The sequence below is a fragment of the Pezoporus occidentalis genome, unplaced genomic scaffold, assembly GCF_034315485.1.
Source record: "Pezoporus occidentalis ecotype Australia unplaced genomic scaffold, CSIRO_AGI_Poc_V1 ctg38, whole genome shotgun sequence".
Lineage (NCBI taxonomy): Eukaryota > Metazoa > Chordata > Aves > Psittaciformes > Psittacidae > Pezoporus > Pezoporus occidentalis.
This window is the reverse complement of record NW_026915702.1, coordinates 381,770-401,793: the sequence shown is the minus strand read 5'-3', so window position 1 is coordinate 401,793 and position 20,024 is coordinate 381,770. Positions and strand designations below refer to the sequence as shown.

Here is a 20,024-nt window from a genome sequence, read left to right as displayed (position 1 = left end):
CCTCTTTCCTTCATGGCGTCTCCAGGGATCCTTCTGCAGAGTGTTCAGGAAAAGTGCTCTGAATCCTAAGCAGTATGAAGAGGCAGACAGCCTCACTGAAAGGTGTTTAAATACTGCCAAGGGATGGGAGCATCCACCAGGATGGTGCTCTGGGATGATGCTGAACACTCACTGTATCAGCACTTTTGGGTACTATGTTGTGGACAAGCCGTGTAATGCACCAAGGATAATGATTCCATTAAGAATTGTGTGCCATTTCTATAAGGAAAAAGAATTACATGTAATTTCTACAGGAGAATAAAGAAAACCTCTGTAATGGAGTGTGCAGGAATCCCACCACTGTGTATCAAGGCTTTCTTTAAACGGAAAACACAAGCTGCAGTTGTAGACCCAGTTTGTAGTTTGGATGAAGACTGTAAGAGTCAGTTTCCAGCAGGTGCAGCTAATGCTGCATTTCAGCAGGGTGGAGTTTGCAGCCTTTCTCCCAAACAGCAGAGTAGGATCAAAGCCTTCATTTTCATGGCTTTCAATGGCCTGCAGCACAACAAGAGCTGCAACACGAAGAGATTGTGATGTTCAGAAGCCATCAAAAGCTTTGCTGCGCAGGGCCCATTTGTATCTCCTCTCCTAGCTCTGTCTTTCCTCACTGTCTCTCTATGCAGCAGCTGACAGCATGTGTGAATCCGGGAACAGCCCTGCAGAGCCAGGGGAAACCCAGGAGGCAATTAATTCATCTTGAAACAGCACAGCTTTAAACAGTCACCAGTGACCTGGAGTTTCTGTACAGAGAGTTTAAGTAATTGTGCTGCCAACTTGCCACCAGGGCTGGGATTTCATGAACAATTTTGGGTTTTTGCAATGAGGAGCAGTTTGCCAAATATTGCCTTTAAATATGTCAGTGAAGGAGCAATTGCATGGCTCTCCACTTCAGCAAGCACTTCTGGTCTCATGGGCTCTCTCCATCACCCTCTGAGACCCAAGTGACTCCAGCAGAGGGTGGGAAAGAAGCTCCAACAATGGACATGAGGGCCAGAGGAAAGAACAGAAGAGTAGAGGCTTTTTTGTCCCTGATATTCCACTCAGGTGTGTGCAGACTGGAGGTGTACGGCTGGGGTGAAAAATAAGACCATATAACATGATTCAGCTGATCCCAAACAAAAGTTAGGGAGGAGGAACTCCTACCTGAGTAGAGAATCTTCCCAGGGGATTTCCCCTGGCCACCTTTCAAAGCTCTGGCTGCTCTGTGACCTGTGAGGCATTTGTTAGGTTTGGATTTTCTTCCCCCCCCCCCTTTCTTTTCCTTTTTCAGTTCTTATCTGTTTTGTTTCTTAAAGAATGACATCCTGGCCCCTAGCATTTCTAGAGGCAACACTCACATTCCTTGCAGCTCTGTGTTAGCAAAAAGACATAAAATGTTCCTCGTAATTACACATGATTTGATCATTCCAGCATTTCCGCCTCTTCCCAGAGGTTTTATTATAATAATTAATTTCTGTGGCACCTCCTTGCAGCTCTAGGCATTTTCCTAAACCTTTAAACACACATTTAGCAGTTCTGAACACTTCACTGCTGTATTTCTTTCCCTCTATTTGCTAGTTATAAATTCTTTGTTCATAGTCTTTCCTACAACTTGAGCATTATTCATGTAGTCCCCATTATTGTAGTACTGTGATACTCCAGGATCTCTGCTTCACCATGCCACTGTGATCAAAGAAAATGCTGTTATCCCTAGTTACACATGGGAATCTGCGATACAGTGGGACTCATGTTTTTAAGGATTTTAAGCCCAGAGTGTCACAGGAGGTCAGTGGCAGAAAAAGGAATTACACTCTGGTGTCCTGATTCCAAGTCCCAACTGGACCAGCTTGGTTTTGTTGTCTTTGAGTGCATTTCTATTTCAACATTCTGCAATTTCCAATCCATGAAGGCCTCCTCACTTTCTCAAATGCCTTTAAGGAAAGGTGAACAAAGAGGAAAGTGATTTAAGAGCCAACAACTCCTCTCAGGAAATTGTCTTCTAGCAGTTCTGGATATTGGATAGAAAAAGATCTTTTGCTAAAGAGAGATCTGAACCCTGATCTGAACCGTGGAGTATTAATCATATCATGTATTCATCATATCTATGTATGATAGCACTTGTCCATAGTAAATTTCTTGGATCTCAGGGGCAGTGCCGCATTAAAAATATGGACTCAGTCAGAGATCAGTGTGATCAGACCAAAGTCATTTATTACATAGCATCAATCCTTTTTATACTGTTTCTCTGTATCTGCTTACAATAGCTTGCTGTGTTATAGTCGGGTATGTTTATTATAATCAGATACATTTTCTTGTAACACACAGCAACTACGGTTACATTTACAATAGCTCGCTGTATAATATTTGGATACATCTACAATTGCTCACTGTAGTATAATTAGATACATATTCAATAGTTTGTTGTATTATGATTGGAGACATATACAATAGCTTAGTATATTATACTTTGATACATATTCTTTCAGCACACAGCAACTAGTAACAATCAAATAAGCGTATGAGGACTTAGCCTTTCAAATTTGCTAACAGTCCACTATTTTGTATCTTAGCACAGTCCAGTTTCTTCTTATCTTGCTTGCACTGTTACTTTTGCTTCTTTACCCACATCCTCCTTCATTCGGTTCATGTTGAGTTCCACGTAGGCACTTGCTGACTTGGGAATGTGGCCATTCTTTGCTAAAAATCCATCCACAGGGCAGAATGTAAGAGAGGTGATCTCAAATAATGTTGGGTTTTAACAACTAACCCAACTCATTAAAAACCTCAGTTTCAGCCTCCTGCTGATTTCAGTGAGGGCTGGTAGATTATCCAAGCACAATCCAGCACAACTGTTGGTATGATTCAGTGTGATCCATCAATCATCACGCAACAGGCAGAGCTGTACATTAGCCTGAACTTCTGCATGTCCCCAGGCACAGCCATGCACTATGGTGGTGGAATTCATTCTAGCTCTGTCATTACCAGTTAATTGCATAGGCTGTAAAAATGTCATGAATTCTGACGTTTCATCTCTTTAAACCCAACCCCATGTAACCCTCCTGCCACAACTCACAAGACCCACAGGTATCCTCAATCTGGAGTCAAGCCACCCATGGCTTGTTTGCTGGAATCGGAATGGCAGCCCCAGAAGCAAAGCTGCTAAAATCTTGCCCTTTGTCAGACAGAAGCTGAGCCAAAAGTCATGTTTCAGCCTATGCAGAACTTGGCCAAGCCTTCTTATTAATTTGGCTTCCAACAAAAGCAGCACAGCACTGAAATGCAAAACTGCCCCGGTGGGTAAACTGGTTTCCCTGTACTGTCAGGTTATAGCTAAATAGATTAAAGCTGTTTTTCACCTGAACATGAGGAAGAGCTTACTTACCTTGAGGGCAGCTGGGCATTGGAATAGGTTGCCCAGAGAGGCTGTGGAGTCTCCTTTCCTGGAAATGTTTAAGAGCTGTCTGAACACAATCCTAAGCAATGCTGTAGGTGATCCTGCTTGAGCAGGCAGATTGGGTGACTTCCAGTTGTCCCTTCCAACCTCAACCATTATGTACTTCAGCGGTTCAGTGTTTCTGCCCTGGTGTGGGCAGGATGTCAGAGCAAGAGCTGGATCTCCAGGCTCAGCGCTGAGTCTTGGGGTGGTTCAGGATGAGAAAGTGGTGAGCAGTCCATTGAGTTTTCCTGTCCCATCAGGTTGTGCTCCCAAGACGGTCACAGGAGAGAAGTGGTCACCAAGGCCATCAAGCCTGGAAAGAGCAGCTTGCCAGGCTTAGACGCTGTGACTGGTGGTGCCCAACAGCATCCTAATGATTTCACTTTATTTACTGCAAATGTATTTTCTCCAATGAACTTAAACAAAGGCAGACTGAAAAAAAGAGGACTTCAAAGCATTTAACTTACACTACTGAAGATATATGTCTGCACCAGTCTGTGTCAGCGAAGATATATTCAGCAAACCTTATCTCTGCAGGGTAAAGCCTGATAAAGGTCTAATTGCCTGAGAAACGCACAGCCCTTGGGACTGCAGTTGCAAAAGCAATTTCCTTCTTTACAGTGGAGCCTTAACTAAAACCCCTCCTGCTTAATGAGAGCATGAATAATTAAGGGACAAGGGTAGGGGGATGGAGCTGCGGCCAGCCGGGGTCTGCATGGGGTGGCTGGGGGCAAGCAGGGGCCCAGGCAGGTCAGAGGCTTTCTGTGCTATATCCCTGCCTGTGTGGGGTGTCATGCATGCCCCTGATGTGGGTGGCTCACCTTCCTTACATCCATCTCAGGGCAGCCCTTGCCCCCAGGCTTCCCTGGTGCTGTCAGTCCTCCTGAGGTGTAACCAGGGCATCTCCAATGATGGGCCCCACCAAAGGTGATCACAGCCACCAGGACTGCCTAAGATCGTTGCAGCAATGTCTGGCCACTTGTCACCGAAGCGTTTGTGGGTGGAAGTGAATGGATTGAGAAGTGTTTGTAAGAACAGTGTTTCTTTGTTTCATGTAAAAGAGCCAAGTTTAATGCAGGATACAAAGCTGACCCAGGGGTGAAAGACATCACTGAGCATCCTCAGAGGCTGCCCTCCTGCCCCTGAGCCAAAGCCAGCAAACCTTCAATGCATTAGCAATTAAAAGTGAGAGGGACAGAGCAAAAAAATCCCCTCACAGATTGTTCTAGGAAGGGAATAAAGCAGCAGAAGCAGCAAAGGGTGGTTAATGTAGATTTTGCAGCAGATACTGATACAGGACAATTTTCCCTTTTCCTTTCTGGTTTAGAAATAAGACTTTATTGACACAGAGATAGTCCTGGAAAAGCTAATGAAGCACAAAGCTGAGTGAAAGAAATCATGTGCAGGGGGCTCTTCACAGCAACTTTTTTCTCCTTGTGTTTTTTACCCATTAAATAAAGAGGAATTAACACCTGTGCCTGCTTCACCAAGCCATTTTTCAAGTTTGCAGTTGTTCTCAGGGGAATCAAAGTGACAGATTTATGCAAAGCTGGAGTTCAGATCTTTTCTTGCCCTGGAGCAAGGCTTTTTATCCAATGCTTTTCTTCCCCCCTTCATGAGGGGATGGTGAAGAGGAGGAACGCTTCACACTTGAAAATAGCAAAGGGAAAAATACCTTTCACAGCTGTTCCTAGCAGCTGGGATGTATTTAATCCGAGCTAGAGATTAACATGCATCTCTGTGAAAGAGACGTTCTCCTTCCCACTGTGGGTGTGTTATCACGGGTAGATGCTCCTAAGTGTTTCAGACTCCTGCAAGACCTCAGGCTACGCCTGTGCCCAGCTCAAGCCTCTGCACAGCAGGGTGTTTAGCAGGGTGTCTGCAGAAGGCAACTCTTTTCTTACCATTGCATTGGAGATGGGAAGGGCAGAAAAGGTCTTTGCTGCTGTCTCCACAAGTGCTACATGCACAGAGGCACAAATGCGTAATAGTAAATCTTCAGTAGCACAAGAATGCCTGCTGTCTTCTAGGCCAGAGTGCTGAGCTCTGAGCAAGAGGACTTTGCCCTCCTGGAAAACAGTTATGTTTTATCATCGCTGCTTAGTGTGAAAACGTCCTGAAGTCCCCGGTCCTTGAGTCATTAAGGATTTGAGAGGCAGAACTTAAGTTAATGGATGTGAATTCCCAATCCCATTATGTAGTAAGAAGCTGGTACCTATGTGACCTACCGGCTTGTTTCTTTGGTCCTCGAATCTCATGCTTCCAGTCAATCTCCTTCTTCATCCCCACCTTTCAGCCATATATGAAGGTCTTGCCCTTACTCTTAGGAACAGTCTTCAACACACGCAAAACAAGACATTACTCTTTAGCTTTCCCGGGTGAAGAAACCATTGAAACCCTTTTCCATAGAAATCTACCTAAGATAAACATGCAAAATGTGATGTTTGAGCCCAAACACTTAATTCAATCCAAGGAGGACCCAGGCAATATAATTGAGCAAATCATTTGCTTTGGCTGCTGCTGCTGGATTTTATAGCCTTCGCTGGCTCCAGCACCACCTGCTTGATACATGTGTCCACCACCCTAAAGTGGTGGCCAGGGGACAGCTGTACAGTCCTTGACACATGGCCTTGTGCTAGGTGCTGTGTGTCAATGCACTGACCTACTGCACAGCAGCATAGCCATCAGCCTCTCCCAGTGACTTATCAGCAAGCTGCACAGATGCATTTCACTTAGCAAAGGCAGGTGCAGAGCTAGAGCTGTTTCCTCCTCGGCAATGCTGATGGTGTGTCTTTTTCAGCCTGAAGAGAGAGACCTCAGAACAGCTTCCAGTATCTGAAGGGGGCTACAAGGATGCTGGAGAGGGACTCTTCATCAGGGACTGTAGTTATAGGACAAGGGGTGATGGGTTCAAACTTAAACAGGGGAAGTTCAGGTTCAATATAAGGAAGAAATTCTTTACTGTGAGGGTGGTGAGGCACTGGAATGGGTTGCCCAAAGAAGTGGTAAATGCTCCATCCCTGGCAGTGTTCAAGGCCAGGTTGGACAGAGCCTTGGGTGGCATGGTCTAGTGTGAGGCGTTCCTGCCCATGGCAAGGGAGGGTTGGAACTTTCCAGCCCTAACCATTCTATGATTCTATGTGGGAGCACCTCATTGACAAGGAAGTCAGGAGCAGGACTAAATGACCAAGAGTTACCTGTCAGCAGCATGTCCCTCATCACCAGTGATGAAATCACTTGTGGCATTGCTAACCCAGCTCCTGGGGTAAGAAACTCCCCTGAGTGAGGAGGACAGTTTTCTCAGCAGCAAGCCAGCAGATTGCCATGAGAGCAGGGAGCAATCTCCAGTGAGGGAGCTGGAGCAGAGCCCATTTCACTACCTTGGCCACGTGCCTGGGTTAACTCACTGGGTTAAGTGTTGCTGAGGGCAGTTTCTAAATCCAAATAAACCTCCTGCACAATGGTAGGGGGAGACATGCTTTCATGTTTTCAGCTGCTCTGGGAATAGAGAGACTGTGTGAAAGAGCTGGAAAGCCCTACTAAAAAGGGATACCAGAGAAGAAGAAGACCTGCTCAAGGCAGAAACATACAGAGCCCATATGCTAACGGAGCAGGGCCTTTAGTGATTTAGTGAGGTTTGTCTAGATGGTTTGACACCATTTCAGTAGCAGCTAAAGAGAGAAACTTGCTGCCTGGTGGCAAAAGCTGGTTTTACAGAAGGGCTGGCAGCTCCTGTGGGGAAATGCAGGTGGCTCTGATGCTTTTTGTATTGAAAACATCCAGCCAGGGGCCACATAAAAAATAAGGCAGGATTCTAGTTGCTCCTTTTCCCCTTTCTGGTCCCTATTTCTACAGTTTTACCCTATGATCTTCAATGTTATCTTCTTAATTCCTTCATTCACTCCTTCTTTGCCTAAAATTTTCCTTGACCAGCTGCTTCCTTCACTGCCCCTTCCCTCCTGTCCTATGTATTTTCCTTTTTTTCCTTTCACTTCCTTTTCCTTTGCCCCACTGTTTCTAGCTTTCTTTTTGGGCTTTGCATCCTTATGTTTGTCTCAGCTCTCACGTTATTTCCTATTCCTTTCATCTGTGGGATTTCATGGGGTCCAGGGGCACTTCTCACCCCTGTATTAGTTTACAGTAATCTACCACTCAGTAATCTGTGCTGCCTTTCCCCTCTTTTCCACAAGTCTTCCCCTCCAGATGAGCTTGCACGTCTGTGTACAAGGTACACATACATCCTAAAGCCGGGAGGCTGGAGCCAAACCCAGTTCAGGGAACTGCCAGCTTCAGTGGGATTCCCTCCTCCAAATCCAAAGCTCCTTGGGTGTTGGATGAGTCATGGACGGCAGCAGTTGTGTTCCTTACCACAACCCTGGAAAAAAGTCACTCCACTGATTTGAAAGAATGTGCTGAAAATGAAGCATATGCTGTCCTACAATGGAAAACACTAAGTTAAAATGCTTTAAATTGCATAAAGGTGTTTTGTAAGAGAACTGTCATATACCATGAGACAATTTTACTGGAAAGAACATCCACAATGAAAAACAAATCACACTGGCCTTTGCTATAGGTCTTAAAAGCAGGTTTCTTTGGGGTTATGGAGACTCATTTGCCCTCCAGCAGTGGAAGAATTAAGATGTTATGTTTAACATAAACAAGAGAGGTTTAATCCCAAATCCTCATGTGAGAGCACTTTGTGTTCTCTTAAAACTCCAGTAATTCCCTAAGCAAGATGGACAGTTGGGTTATTTTAGACTCAGAAAGAGAAGGGGAGGGACAGAAGGGACATCAAAAGGAATTAACTCATCAAAGTAAGAGCCCAGTTGTGAAAACTGAGCAGAGTGTGAGTTCAATTGCATTAACTATACATGGCACCAAGATCACTCATTATAAAATGCCTTTCTTCTCTTTGCTTTTTAATCAGGCAGACTGCAAGAAGAAAGGTTGGTCTGATGGGACCACTGCAAGCCAGGGCTGTGCAACCTCCTGGACACACACACACATATTCCTGCTCAGTCAGTAATCATAGAATCATAGAATGGATTGCATTGGGAAGGACCTTAAGATCATTCGGTTCCAACCCCCTGCCATGGGCAGGGACACCTCACACTAGACCCTGTAATACTGTGAAAGTCATGATTCAAGTTACCATATGGGCTCTACACAAGATCCTTTGAGGTCAGATGCTGGTTTCTGAGGGATGAAGGAAAGAAAAGGTGGTTCCTGTGGACGGAAGGCTGCACAAGAATGTTGTCTCTGATGACCTGCCTCTGCTGGGTCTAGCTGCACATCATCTCTGCACTCAGCAAAGATAGAGCGGGCTTTGGTGTGGGAGCATCTTGGTCCTTTTGAAAGGCAACCTATTCCCCAGCTCAGGTTTCTCCTGCTGCTCTTCTGCCTGGGGCTCAGAGAGAAGGCAGCCCCGGCAATCTGTTATCATTCAGCAGCATTGAATTCACTTCAGAAGAAGACAGTATCTGAAGGGGGCCTATAGAGATGCTGGAGAGGGACTCTTCATTAGGGACTGTAGTGACAGGACAAGGGGTAATGGGTTAAAACTTAAACAGGGGAAGTTTAGGTTGGATATAAGAAGGAAGTTCTTTCCTGTTAGGGTGGTGAGGCACTGGAATAGGTTGCCCAGGGAAGTTGTGAATGCTCCATCCATGGCAGTGTTCAAGACCAGGTTGGACGAGGCCTTGGGTGGTATGATTTAGCATAAGGTGTCCCTGCCCATGGCAGGGGGGTTGGAACTGGATGATCTTAAGGTCCTTTCCAACCCTAACGATTCTATGATTCTATGTTACCTCCAGCTGTGATTCAAAAGTTAAAACAGATTCAACCCTTTTAAAACATAGGAAGGAGAGGGAAGAAATCCAGAGAACTTGAACTGCTGAAGCAAAGACAAGACATTTCACATATCCATCTTTTTATTTCTAGACAAGAAGCCAAAATCCTACAGTATCACTGCTGCATTAGGACTTGGACACGTACAACATCCCTGTCATCATTGCTCTCTTGTGATCCTGAAGCTGGAGAGACCCAGTGTGAGTGTATGGGTGCTGGAGAGATGATAGTTGTGGCCCAAAACTAGGCCAGAATTGCCTTCACTTGACTGAGCTATGATCGAAGTGTACTTTGCCAATACAATTCATCTTCAGAAGTGACCAGTGAAAACAGCTGCATACTTATGTAATGATGCTGGCCACCAGAATAAATGTGGTTCTTGGCTAAAGGAGCAGAAAACCAAATAGAAGTGGTGGTGCTGCCCTCTTCATGGCTTTTTGAAGACCAGGCTAAGCAATCTGGAGCTCATCTCTGCAGGAGAAAAGGATGTTGAAAATCTGGAGCAACCAAGCTACAGCAGTGAGTGATAGTGTGGTCATCTTGCCACCAAGAGAAAATGTATTCAATTTATTCAAGGGAGTGCTTGGTTGCTGGATTATAAATGCCAAAACTGGGTGAGAATTTCTAATAAGAGGGTTATTTTATTCTTCACATAGCAGTCTACAGCCCAAAGTGATCCTATGGCTGGCAGCTGAAGCCAGGCAAATCCAGAATGGGAAAAAACATCAGATTTTAGCATTGAAACAGCTCACCAAAGGATGAACTTGCTTCTCCCCCATCTGAGATTTTAAAGTGAGAGTTGGATGTCTTTCTTTCTCTTTCTTCTTCTAAATTCAGTTATGATCTTGAAGTCCCTGGGTGAAATTTTCTAGGCAGTGTAGTCAGATTAAACTTTCCTACTGATCCCTCTGCCTTTAAAACCTCATATTTATAAGAAGTGCCTTTACCTGGACCAGAGTTTACCCCACGGACAAGGGAATTAGATATCTTTATTCATTCCTCCACAGCTGTGGGAATGATGTGTTTAGCTATTTTTCCCATCGCCAGTTGTGTCAGTGGTATGTGTTATGCAGATGTTTGTCTAGTGGGAGCTATGCTCAGACAGCACATTTCACATTGATTTATGAACAGACTTCTGAGCACAGCAGCTTCTGGCCTCTGCTGACTTGGGCTGGAATCAGCTTGCACGTTTGTTGCTATTCTTGTTCTTGGACCTGCAGTCATGGCTCAAGAACCAGATGCTGCAGAAATGCAGAGCCAAGGAGGTCCTTTCCTCAGAGCTCTGCTGCAAGATCCTGGCATGAAGCAAGGGGTGAGTGTGGGTAGCCACAGGGAAAAGATGGGTGGTGAATGTGATCAGCAGTGATGAAACAGTGTGTAGCAACAAGTTGAGTATACAGTGGTGGGCTGAGGCTGGGTTTGCCCAGGAAAAGATGCTGTAGGACTCAAGACATGAGAGAGAAGAGCCTGCACAGCATCTTCATTGTGTGAATGGTAGGAAAGGCACATCTGGGAGTAGCTACATGGGAAGTGTCTACACAGAGGAAAGTCTATGGTGAGGATGACATCCAGGTTATAAGTCCAAGTGATGGATAAGAGGAGGTGATAGTACCAGTGATTGAGAAAGGGAAAAGGGTCATTTGGAGTGAGAGTAACATTGCCCCTTCAGCCAAGACGGGTCTGAGACGAGGGTCAGATGTCCTCAGGTGTCAGGGAGCCAGGCTGAGACAGGAGTTTTGGTAGGAGGACACAGTTAACAGGACATACATCCATATCCAAATAAAACTGCATTTACATGGATGAGATTTGTCAGAGAACAGGGCAGAGGCGGATGTGAGCAGGGCCCTGTGGGCACAGTGAGGGCAGGATGGGGAAGATGGACAGTGGGGATGGGTAAAGGCTGAAGGGACCAAGAAAGGGCAGAAAGATGCAATGAAGGTGTAGGAAAAGATCTCCATCCATACTAACTCTTTGATCTTTCTACTTACTTTTCCATTCAGATTCTAAATGATATTACAGAAAGTCTTTTTACTGCTATTCATCCAGTAAATCTTTGCAAACTCTTTGAGACAGCAGTGTACTCCCGGCTGATCCCCAAAGACAGATCCTGTTTCTTCATAGTCATAAGTACTCTTCAAAAGAACGAACCATGCAGAACTACAGGGAACTTTGGCCAGGGAATATGATTGTTTTAAAATAGGAATCACCCAGCCCAGATATTAATACAAAAATAGTTAAATATGATGGACCAAATGTCAAGCCATGAGAAGAGAGACTCACATTAGAGAAGCACAGACAGAAGGAGCTAATGAAAACATCTCTTCCTATGGGGACACTAACACAGCCGAATATTCATATTTGTAGGTCGCCCAGTTTAAACAGCAGTGAGAAAGAAATCTGGGTTTGATATTTTGTACCCTGGACTACAAAGGAATCACTGTGGATATATATAAAAGACAGCTGGGCCGAGGTTTCAGATCACCTACATGCATTAGAAAGGCAGCCAGCCAGAGCACAGTGCTCTCGTTTAATACCTGAACTAATGCTCAACTCTGTCAATGCTTTAAAGGCAAAGAGAGAGGCAGAACAGAGCTATGTTTTATTAAAAGGCTTAAATCACCTGTATCACCACAGAAACAGCAAAGAAATGACATGGCCTGGAGGGAGAAACCTTTGGTTTAAATATCTGTAAAGATGAGTGGAAGAGAAAGAAGAGCTCCTGCCTGGGAAAGCCACAGGCCTGTCTCAAAGTCTACAAGGCTATCTAAACTGAGGAAGTGAATGAATAACTGTGGCACATGCATGAGTGGCTGAAAGCGCAGCCTGAGCAGTAATTGGCTCTATTGGTGCTCCTCTGATTAGCTGGTTTTGGCTACAGCACTCATCAGGCCCACGCTGAGTTCACAGCACTGAAGTATTTATGCTGCACTAGAGAACATCTCAGATCAGCTGGTGGATCCCTGCTGAGAAACAGCAAATACAGTTCTGAAGGATGGGGTCTCCAGGGAGGGGTTTTAAATCTTTATTTTGTCTCAGTAATTCCTTGTTGTTCAAGGCTGGAAGAGAAAGGACTCCCAGAATGGATTCAGATGCTCCCACTACTTTTCACTACCGCAGAGATGAAGGAAGAGAGAAGAAAACTGATGGTGCTTCTGTGGAGAGAAATTTAGGAACAAAATTACGTTGATCACTGTGATCTGAATGTAGACAGCTCTAATTCTTTGCTAAAATACTGATCTGGAAGTTGTAATGAACTCAAATAGCCCAAGGGACCAGCTTGTCACAATGGAAAGGGAAGGTTCCACACCGATGAATCTCTGGAGAGCCTCCCAACAGGGAGAAGTTTCAGCTGGCAACATCTGGCAGAGGGCACAGGAGAAGAGGAGCCACCCCAAGCCCTTACAGTGACACTGGGCACAGCACCAGCAAACATGAATGGAAGAGAACAAAGGAACTGGGCACTTTCAAGTGAGAGGTATGTGGAGACGTGCTTACCTATAGCATCTGCTCCAGAGTTATGGCCAAGACCTCCTTGCAGCTCATTCAGCTCTGAAGTCAGTTCCATGGACGCCTGCTGTATCTTCAAAATGCCTACAAACCCACTCTGCAGAATGATAGAGAAATCCACAGAACATTAATTACTGCTTCCACACTCTGGTGATCACCACCAAAAAGTGAATTGGAGAGCATCAGCCAGTGCCAGCATGCACAATCTACTGTGTTTCCTGAGGTGCCTCGCTGATTCAAACACTCTTGTCAAATATAACCAGTATAATGTAGACTATTAGAGGTGGCATTAAGGAAAGACACATCCATATTTTGGGTTTGAGCTGCTAGTGTGTCTCCCTTTCTCACCCTGCTCTTCCCAGCTGTTATGTGGTGGAATCATCAAAATGTGAGAAATAGCAGAGCGGATCACATGAGGTATTTCCAAAGTGGTTTGAGAACAGTTGACCATTATTCATTTGCAACATGCAGTAAACAGAGATGAAGCTTAAATATGAGGCTCTTCTACCCAGAAGATATCAATCTTATATGTATACACAGAAGAAACAGTAATTGCTGTTTCACACAAGCTAAGAGTTTGGTTTTCAGGATAAAACCAACCAACCTATGGTTACAGACATCAGCTTCTTGGGCTCTATCTCCTCAGCAGCAGTGCTGGAGTAATAACACACCTGTATACTGCTGCCCACACCTAACACGAAATTCACCTTGCTGAAGCTGCCAGGCTTTGGCACCAGTCATTCCCCTTGGAGAGACCATAAAGGGACATGGAGAGACCACCTTGGGTGGGCTGAACATCTCTCCCATTACTTGCAGCACTTCCCTCTTTCTTCACATGACCCCCATGTGTTTTACAGCATCTCAAAGCACCATTTCCCAGCAGAAACCTGAGGTTCGTACCAAGGCTTCCATGTACACTGGGTTGCACAAAATACCTCCAGGATTGACCCAGTTTTGCCTGAAGTCAACATCAGCCTCAATTTTCAGTTTTCCTCCTTAGTTATTATGTATGTATTTCAAAACTACTGAATGAGGCACTGAAACCTCCTGTACTGCAGTTTAGTCCCTTCAGGTCCAAAGCAAAAGCAGTATTTCCTGGTTGTTAACATTAAACAAACATTGAGCTTGTTGGTCTGTTGGGATTTCTGGAGGATATTTGCTTTGAAAAATCCTTTTCAGGATTGTCTTTTAAGCTTTTTTTTCCTGGAATTTGGAAGCAATTTGTTGATCTTCAAGAAATAGATGGTACATATAAAACAAGTGAGAAAAGCTCTCTGGAGTTTTTGTTAGGGAGAAAAAAAAACCAAATCTGTTTCTGTTTTAGCAAGAACCAACTTGGCTGTTCTTGCATAAAGTTGTGATGAAATACACTGTAGGGCCATGCCATCATGAAATATGAATATTACCTTTGTTAAACTCTCTAGCACACAGCTGAATCTGATGAAACTACTCCAGAGGGAAACACTTGTCACAGCAGAAGTCTTGTCTCACTGTTATGAGGTTGGCTCAGCATTATTTAACTCATGATTCCTTATTTCACACATGATTTTGCACACCAGCCGTGCACGAGGAACCCCCTATACCAGACACAGCACAACTGTGGAACGAAAAGGCACCTCCTGCTCCCAGATGGAGATAGACAGAGGATGAGATTAAAGGAACCAAGCAGGCTGTGCTGTCAAGCTCTTAGTAACCATCACAGCTAGGGAGAGATTTAACTGTTACCATATCTCCATGATATTCCTATTCTAACAAAAGTTTTTAAGCATCCCATGCCCATTCCTGACTGTCTCATTCCCAGTGAGCTCACATGTGGGAAAAGGAGAATACTGAAACAGAAAGACGCTGTTTCAGGCTGTGAGTGGTGCGGGGCCCCTAGGGAGGCTCCACAGCAATTTTTATGCAGGGACAGGGTCAGTCTCAGAGCCATCTGCCAAAAACATGGAGAAGCCCAAAGCTGCCTCAGCCAGTTCTAGGAGGAAACAGCAAAGTATTTCGAGACCTGACTTTTCACTTTTACCTTGCTCACCAGATACATTTCGAGAAACAGTTGCAGGCTGCTGGGAAGAGCTGCTCTCCTCCGCTTGCAAGTTTTATCCATCCTCATTTCAAACGGGAGAAGTGGGTGATGAGGGTTACAAGCTTCCCAACACACACATGTATCTTCGTTTTCCCAGGCTCTTCGTTCCCAGCAAGAGCTGTGGGCACCGCACTGCTCCCCTGGGACCCTTGTACTGCCGTCACCCTACGAGCCACCCCTTGACCTCTCACAGCCCTGGGTGCCACCAGTGCCCACCCTGGGGCTGGGGGGTGCCCGGCAGTAGCTACCCTCACCCCGGAGTGTGCTTTGCCCTTCTCATCTCTTCTCTTTTCCATCTTGCCTCTTTGCACTCTCCGTCCCGTCCATCTCTTCCCTTCGCATTCCTCCTCTTTGCAACTCTGCTTTTGCATCCCTCCCCTTTTATCCCTCCCTTTTCACCTCCCCCTTTGCACCTCTCTCATTTACATCCCTCCCCTTTGCCTCTCTGCCCCCTTCGCATCTCTGCCTTTCCTCCACTCTACTCCTCGCGTCTCTGCCCCTGCACACCCCCTGCCCCCAGACCCTTCGCATCTCCGCGCCCTTGCCCGCTCGGATCTCAGCCCTTTGGGCATCCGAACTCCAGGCACCCTCCATTCTCCGCCCCCTTTCCTTTACCCCCCCCCCCCCCCCCCGCGCTTTCCCTTCTTTGCCCCTTCGCATCCCCGCCTCGCTCCCTCCCTGCCTCCTCCACTGCAGTCCTTCCTCACCTCTCCCCCACCTCCCATCGTGTGTCCCGTCCCCCCCTTCAATCCCTCTCCAACCCCTTTGCCCTCCTTTGCCCCCGTCCCGCGATGCCGCCGCGGCTGCTGCCGCTGCTGGCGCTGGGGCTGGCGCTGGGGGGCCGGGCAGGCGGCGGAGGGGGCTGCCAGTTACCGGCAGAGTGGCGGCCGCTCAGCGAGGGCTGCCGCGCCGAGCTGGCCGCGATCATCGTGTACGCGAAGGTGCTGGCGCTGCACCCAGACGCTTACGGAGCGTACAACTACCTGCCCTGGCAGCGGGACCCCCCCGGCGGCCCGCAGCAGGCAGCGGGCGGGTTATTCTATTCCGCCGAGATCGAGCTGCTGTGCGACCAGGCGTGGGGCAGCATGCTGGAGGTGCCCGCCGGCTCCCGCCTCAACCTCACCGGCCTCGGGTACTTCTCCTGCCACTCGCACACCGTCATGCAGGGCTACGCTTATTTCTTCTTCCTCCGGTGAGTCCTGTGGTACGGCTATCTGGAGGGGGGGTGTCGGTATCTCCGCACTAGGGACGGTTCACTTCAGACCACTCTCCCCACAGCACTTGGCGCTTCCACCCATAGTTTCATCGGGAGAGAAAGAGCCAATTCTCAATCTAATATTCCATCATTCAGGGAGCCGCTGTTGAGTAGCTCCTGGGTGCTGCTGCTTTTGTTTTTACGAGGGGACTGGAGAGAAACCAGTGCCTCTTTGCCGAAGTTTGGCGTGGAACTTTAAAACTCATTGCCAAGTACTCACCCGATAGCTTCCTCCTGGCTCTCCCAAGCCCCAGCCAAATCCCGACGTTGGGTTCATCGAAAGAATAAGAGAACAAACCACAGTATGGGAGCAGAGCCATCGCTGTGACCTTTCAATCCAAGAGTGTTTGCGAAATACTATTGAGTGGCTTGTTTTGAAAGATATTTGTATATTCTTGCACTGGGTGTGTAATGAAGCACAACTTGATGCTGCCTAATCCTTAGTCTCTAGCAATAGCTTTAAACATGTCTTACAGAAGTTATTTATTGACTTGACTTGTTATACAACTCTTGGTTCAGGAGAGACCTGGTTCATAACTGAGGTGCTCAGGACACTGTTAGTGTAAATAAGTATTAAAGGGCAGAAGTATTGGGCTCAAAAGTCTTCATAGGTTTGGGCTTACTAAGTCCTAGTTTTTTTTCAGCTATAGATAATTTCTGTAGTGTAGGGAGATGTTTGCTGTGCACCTCTTCAGGAGTCCCCATCCCTGGCAGTGTTCAAGGCCAGGTTGGACAGGGCTTGGAGTAGCCTGGTCTAGTGAAAGCTGTCCCTGCCCATGGCAGGGGGTTTGGAACTAGGTAAGCTTTAAGGTCACTTCCAACTCAAATCAGTCTGTGATTCTATGATACGATTCTATGACTGTTTGAAGGAGTACTTAAATTCTGGGATCAAGGGCAAAGTGATGGAAATTGAATAGGAACCATGGGCTACAGTATAGCCTCATGCGTGGTGGTTCACTGATGCCTGCAGGGTGGTATGAGCCTGTTTAAGTCCTTACTGCTGCTGCCTGATCCAGTCCCCTGTCTTGGCAACTAAGTACCCATGAGAACTGAGTACCACATGCCTGCTGAAAGTCCATCTTAGTGACTTTGGTGGCACTTGTTGAGCAAGGCTGAAGTACGAGGGGTGACTTCTGTGGGAGAGAAAGTGCTGCTCAGCCTCACTGCGCACTGCCCATGCAATTTGTGTTTCAGAATGGATGAGAACTACATCCTCCTGCCACACGGAGTCAACTTCCAGGAGGCGATTTTCCCGGACACCATGGAGAACAGAAGGATGTTTGCCAGCCTTTTCCAGTTTTCTAACTGCTCCCAGGCACAGCATGTGTTGAGCTTCTCCAGTGACTGGGAGATTCAAGAGGACAACCGGGTAAGTGATGTATTTGCTCTCCAGTAATTGCTTTCCAAGTGGGCACAGGCATTCCTGTGTTGTTTGCAAACATATATATGTATGAATGCAGAGCAGAGATCCCTGATTTTCCTGGTCCTTTGGTAATGCACTGGTGGGGAGATGCTAAACTCTGCTTTCAAAGCTGATCTCTGTGTTAGCTCTTTAGCTTCCCATGGACCCGAGCAAAGCTTGGCATCAACCTGTTCAAGAGCAATAGGCTGGAAACCAGTATTGTTTGTGGTCCTGTCCTACTCTACCCAGGTCATTCCTGGGTTTGCTATCTCTAGACCCCATACTTTAGCTTCAGCTGAATTGCTCAGGAGCAAAGCTTTGCTTTTGTACTTCTGTGTTCATCTCATGTAGTGATAGCAGTGCCTGGACCATGACAGACTGTAAGGGATTATTCTTGTCTAGCTCCACATAACATCTACTGAACTAATCACCCTAATCTGTCTTTGTAGTGGCTGGGGAAAAATAGATTCTTGAGGGCATGTTTCGTCTGCATGATGAGGGCAGGGTTTGTCTGACCAATGCCAGTGCTTACTTCTGAAGGAGCTGAATGAAATGCTTCTTTCTCCTCTCAAGGGAGGCCACAGCAAACACTCCAGGCGATCCTCCTTAACAAAGTACATTTCTAGTATGGAAAGTCCAATGATGCCCATTGTTAGTGGCTTCTGAGCCCCTTTATGGGGCTGTAGTGTGTGTGATAAATGCAGGATTTTAATAAATACTCCCTGGGCAGAGAGAAGCAACCTGCAATTATGTGTGTGCACGTTCTGGATGGGCATATACATTAGCAGCAGTGGAACTTGGTGAGCTGTTCTAGTGCCAAGCTTTGTTTTATGAGGCTGGTGATTTCTACTGGTAGCAGGGAACATTTTAAGCATCCCTGCAGGTTAGGATGGACAGGACATGTGTCATCACTTGAGTCTTCTGTGGCCCCATCCAAGGCACAATGTTTACATATGGTAGCAGATGCATTAGTGGCTTATTTCGGGGGATGGATGGAGGGAGGTCAGTAACTGACTGAGCACTTTCCTGCCACCAGCTGCCTGACCACCAGTATACAAAGTCTGAGCTGCTTCATGGCTATGTGGCCAGTGAGACAATCCACTCCTTAGAATGCCCCATGAGAGAGTGTTTTCCCACTGCTGATATTTTGGGGAGAGAGGAGGGAACCGTGATGTTTAAGTATGTATTTGGGGACAGCAGCAGGAATTGATGTTTAAGAGAAAATGAATCATCCTACAATTAGATCACAGAGCTATAATCCTCACTGGGCAAGGAGGGGGAGGCAGAGAGCCCTGGTCCCAGCCCTGCCTCCTCCCTGCCAGCCCGCAGGCTCTCCAGTGCCCCGACCAATATTTTTGGCAAGTAAAGGTGCTGCTGCTGCCAAATCCACTGATTTTGCTGTGGGGAAGCAAAGTGGATTTGTGGGGGATCACCAGCTCCAACTCCCAGTGTCTGCTTATGATGCCTCTGTGCTGTTTATTTAGCCAGATGTAGGGGATCCTGATGGGTTGCTGCTCACTTACGCCAGCAGTGACCCTCTCCAGTTGACTTTAATGGCAATCACCAGGCAGAAACCCCCAGGGTAAGTTGCAGCAACCAAATGCATGTGCATCAACGTGCATTTCAGCTGTTGTGCTCTTTGACCCCCCGCAGCTGTGAGCAGAACAGGGGGGATTAGAGCTGCTGCTCACACAGACCAGGGCTGGGGGCTTTACATATGTCAACACCCCACCATTGAGTGAATGAATTCAGCACAACTGATGGGCACTTTGTCTCCTCTTCAGAATGGAAAGTAAAAGCTTCCTCTGCACCAGTTAAAAATAGTTTAGGATGACTGTGCTCCCATTCAGCTCCTGCATCTGTGTTTGCACAGACAAGCGCCGGCTCCTGGCGCCTGTGTGCCCCAGCCTGGGAAGGAGATGGCATTTCTGGCTGCCGTGGTACTTGGAATTTGTTCCTCAGCTCTTCCCAGTGCAGATACCCATGTACAGGGTGCATTTTGCTTCACTCTTTGCCTTGTTGGTGACTTTCCCGATTGTCACTGCATCTGCTCACATCCCATCACAGGGCAAGCAGTTTCCATCTCCAAATGCACTTGGCTGAGCTGGCTCTAGAGCCAAAGCCTGTGACATGCTCCAGCTTTGTGGCACACAAAGTAAGCATTGCTTGGAGCATTATTCTTGAAGCTCTTTGGAAAAGGGGCTCTTTGGGAACCCAAGGGGGTCTTCTCAGATAGGGTCAAGTTGTGGAGAGCTTGGGTAGAGAGGCAGGGGCTTCAGATGAAGCTCATTCTGCTGTGTACCGATGTTAACTTGCTAGTTAAAACCCATCACAGATGTTTAGTGCAATCAGAGGGAAGAGATGGGGACACTGAGATCCTCAAAGCAGAAGGCAGCTGAGGCTAAAATCTGGTTCCAGGAGTTAGTAGGTAAGGTCCTTCCTCTAGGGCTTGGCACTGCTCTGTGCAGGGACATCTTAC

At 46.7% G+C, this 20,024-nt stretch overlaps 1 protein-coding gene and 1 long non-coding RNA gene across 5 annotated transcripts in view; one reads left to right on the top strand and one right to left on the bottom strand.

The window, feature by feature from the left end:
• Positions 1-36: 36 nt before the first annotated feature.
• Positions 37-15,258, bottom strand: LOC134170521 (uncharacterized). Of its 4 annotated transcripts, XR_009967284.1 has the most exons (5): positions 14,829-15,058; positions 12,797-12,905; positions 5,683-5,788; positions 3,401-3,767; positions 37-695 (listed from the first exon to the last, which is right to left on the bottom strand). It is a non-coding gene; the product is annotated as an uncharacterized LOC134170521 (long non-coding RNA). The 4 variants fall into 4 exon arrangements; XR_009967282.1 differs by having other exon boundaries at positions 3,401-5,788; XR_009967283.1 differs by lacking the exon at positions 3,401-3,767.
• Positions 15,259-15,286: 28 nt separating this feature from the next.
• The window catches only part of CCDC3 (coiled-coil domain containing 3), a 39,566-nt gene continuing 34,828 nt past the window's right edge, over positions 15,287-20,024 (top strand). The window contains exons 1-2 of the mRNA XM_062631932.1: positions 15,287-16,080; positions 17,338-17,512. Of these exons, the coding sequence (XP_062487916.1) occupies positions 15,680-16,080; positions 17,338-17,512 (576 nt within the window). The 5' untranslated portion in view covers positions 15,287-15,679. The remainder of the gene's footprint in view (positions 16,081-17,337; positions 17,513-20,024) is intronic.